This window comes from Notothenia coriiceps, unplaced genomic scaffold (genome assembly GCF_000735185.1).
Source record: "Notothenia coriiceps isolate Sejong01 unplaced genomic scaffold, NC01 NC01_scaffold00019222, whole genome shotgun sequence".
NCBI classification, from domain to species: domain Eukaryota; kingdom Metazoa; phylum Chordata; class Actinopteri; order Perciformes; family Nototheniidae; genus Notothenia; species Notothenia coriiceps.
The window spans coordinates 1-2,045 of NW_011351923.1; the positions used below are offsets into that span (position 1 = coordinate 1).

General features: G+C 44.6%; 1 protein-coding gene across 1 annotated transcript; it reads right to left on the bottom strand.

The window, feature by feature from the left end:
* Positions 1 to 106: 106 nt before the first annotated feature.
* Positions 107 to 1,439, bottom strand: LOC104951811 (alpha-1,6-mannosylglycoprotein 6-beta-N-acetylglucosaminyltransferase A-like). The gene is made up of 2 exons (XM_010778544.1): positions 1,236 to 1,439; positions 107 to 1,153 (listed from the first exon to the last, which is right to left on the bottom strand). The coding sequence occupies exons 1-2, from the start codon at positions 1,422 to 1,424 to the stop codon at positions 1,025 to 1,027; spliced, it is 318 nt and encodes a 105-aa protein (XP_010776846.1). The 5' UTR covers positions 1,425 to 1,439; the 3' UTR covers positions 107 to 1,024.
* Positions 1,440 to 2,045: the final 606 nt, after the last annotated feature.

A 2,045-nucleotide genomic window follows, 5' to 3' on the forward strand; every position in this document is an offset into this window, starting at 1 on the left:
CACACACACACACACACTCTCTCTCTCTCTCTCTCTCTCTCTCTCTCCCTCTCTCTCCCACACACACACACACACACACACACACACACACACACACACACACACACAGCGGGTTCACTGTGTGTGTGAGCTGGTGAAATATCAGCCTCTCTACTGTGAGATCAATCGACTGATTTGAAACTTCAAACGGAGGCGAGCAACAACAGAATCTTTGTTGAAGTCACTCGCTGCTTTCTGTCTTTGTGTTTGGGGAGGAAGATGAGGAAGATGAGGAAGATGAGGAGGAGGAGGAGAAGAAGAGGGGGGGGGTGAGAGCCAAGCTGGAGCCTGGTAGGCTGCACAGCTCGCCACGGATCACAAAGTCTATGAGGCTCTGCAGGCTTGTTTCGCTGAACAAAGCCATTGTCCCGACTCGCTCTGCGGAGCACAACACAACACGAGGTCCTGCGCCCGGAAAATAAATATGCATGGGCCGGGACGAGAAGACGGACCTCTTCTACCGCCCCTGCACCTTCACTCATGTCCAGTTTAGGTCATATTGTAACAACAAATGAAGCATTAGCCGTCGTACCTAGCTACAGCTTTCACACTGGGAGGATGTGGAGATCTTATTGTCATTTGTCACGAGGAAATTGTTTCTTTTTCTTTGCTTTCTGACATTTGATAGACTAACAAAGAGAACATTAGCTCCAGTGCAGAATGTGTATATGTGTTAGTAGTAATATCAGAACATACATCTGGCTATGCACACTGTGTTCAAGTACCTCTAACATCAAATACTTGTGATATGATTTGACTAAAGTGTCATCATTTGAATGCCATTTCAATTCTTGTTTGTGCTACTATGACTTTGCATCAGAGCGGAAACCATTAGCTTGATTCATTGATTCATTCATTAGTCAGCAGAAAATGCTTCTACAATGATTTAGAAGTTATTGTTTAAGCCATAAAGAAAATAATAATGTGCAATAATGACATGTGCAATTACGTATCTGCCACTACGGTTTTTTGGATAGAACTTGGATTAAGAAAATACCTTCTGGCTGAGGATGGAGCGGATGGCGTTCTCCACCTCGACAGGGTTTTCGATATCCACCGTCCAGACGTGGGGCTGACCGACGTACACCTCAGCGTACGGATGTTGGGAGGTCAGCTGCAGACAGAAGAGTAGAGGGTCAGGAAATCAAACGCACCTTTCAAAAAAACTCTTACTTTGACCAGATTTCAAATGTCACCTCTCTCAGCGTGGGTTTGCCTTTGAAGAAGTCTGTGTTCTTGCTGCTCTTCGCAGGCGTGAATTTGGGGTTCAGGAAAGCGCAGCCGTTGGCGATGGCCTCCAGGGGGGCGGGACCCTCGTAGGGGAAGGAGAGACCCACAAACAACTGCAGGAAGAGGCAATAAAAACCACTGGTTAGCCTCCTCATGCATGCTTTTTAAAAAATAAACTACTCAAGTAAAAAACACAACTTTGACACTTTTTAAAGCACATGTTCGACACTGAGGGCATGAAGGAGCTGTGGGAGTGACAGAATAATGAGAATAAGAAAAAAGCTGCTCGGGGGGGAGAAGGAAATTCACGAAGAGTTGCTGCTGTATGCTGATAGCAGCAGTTAACCCAAACCTCCCATGTTATCAGCACAAAATACAGCTGAGGCAGCAGATTTTCAGGGAGGGAAAACAAAAGGAACAGCACTCTGATGTTTGCTCCTGTTAAAGGTCAATAAGAAGACTGGTGACCGAGGACAGTTTGTAGATTGAAACACACCGTGAGAAGCCTGGGGAGAATTTGTATACAGATTGTCTAATTCAAAACCAATATTTATACACCATGTGACATATTCTGAAATCTCTGACTAAGCTGGATCTTTCCACCGACAACTTCGGGTTTGTATTTCTTGAAAGAAGGTGTTTTATTAGAGAGCATCCTAGACACACAGCATGGTAACAGTTTGAACTACAGGTCATATCTTAAAAAGTTTTTTTTGTAGCCTTGAGCCTCACTTTAAAAAAACCTTGTCTGACGTCTTGGAGAACAAAACATGTCT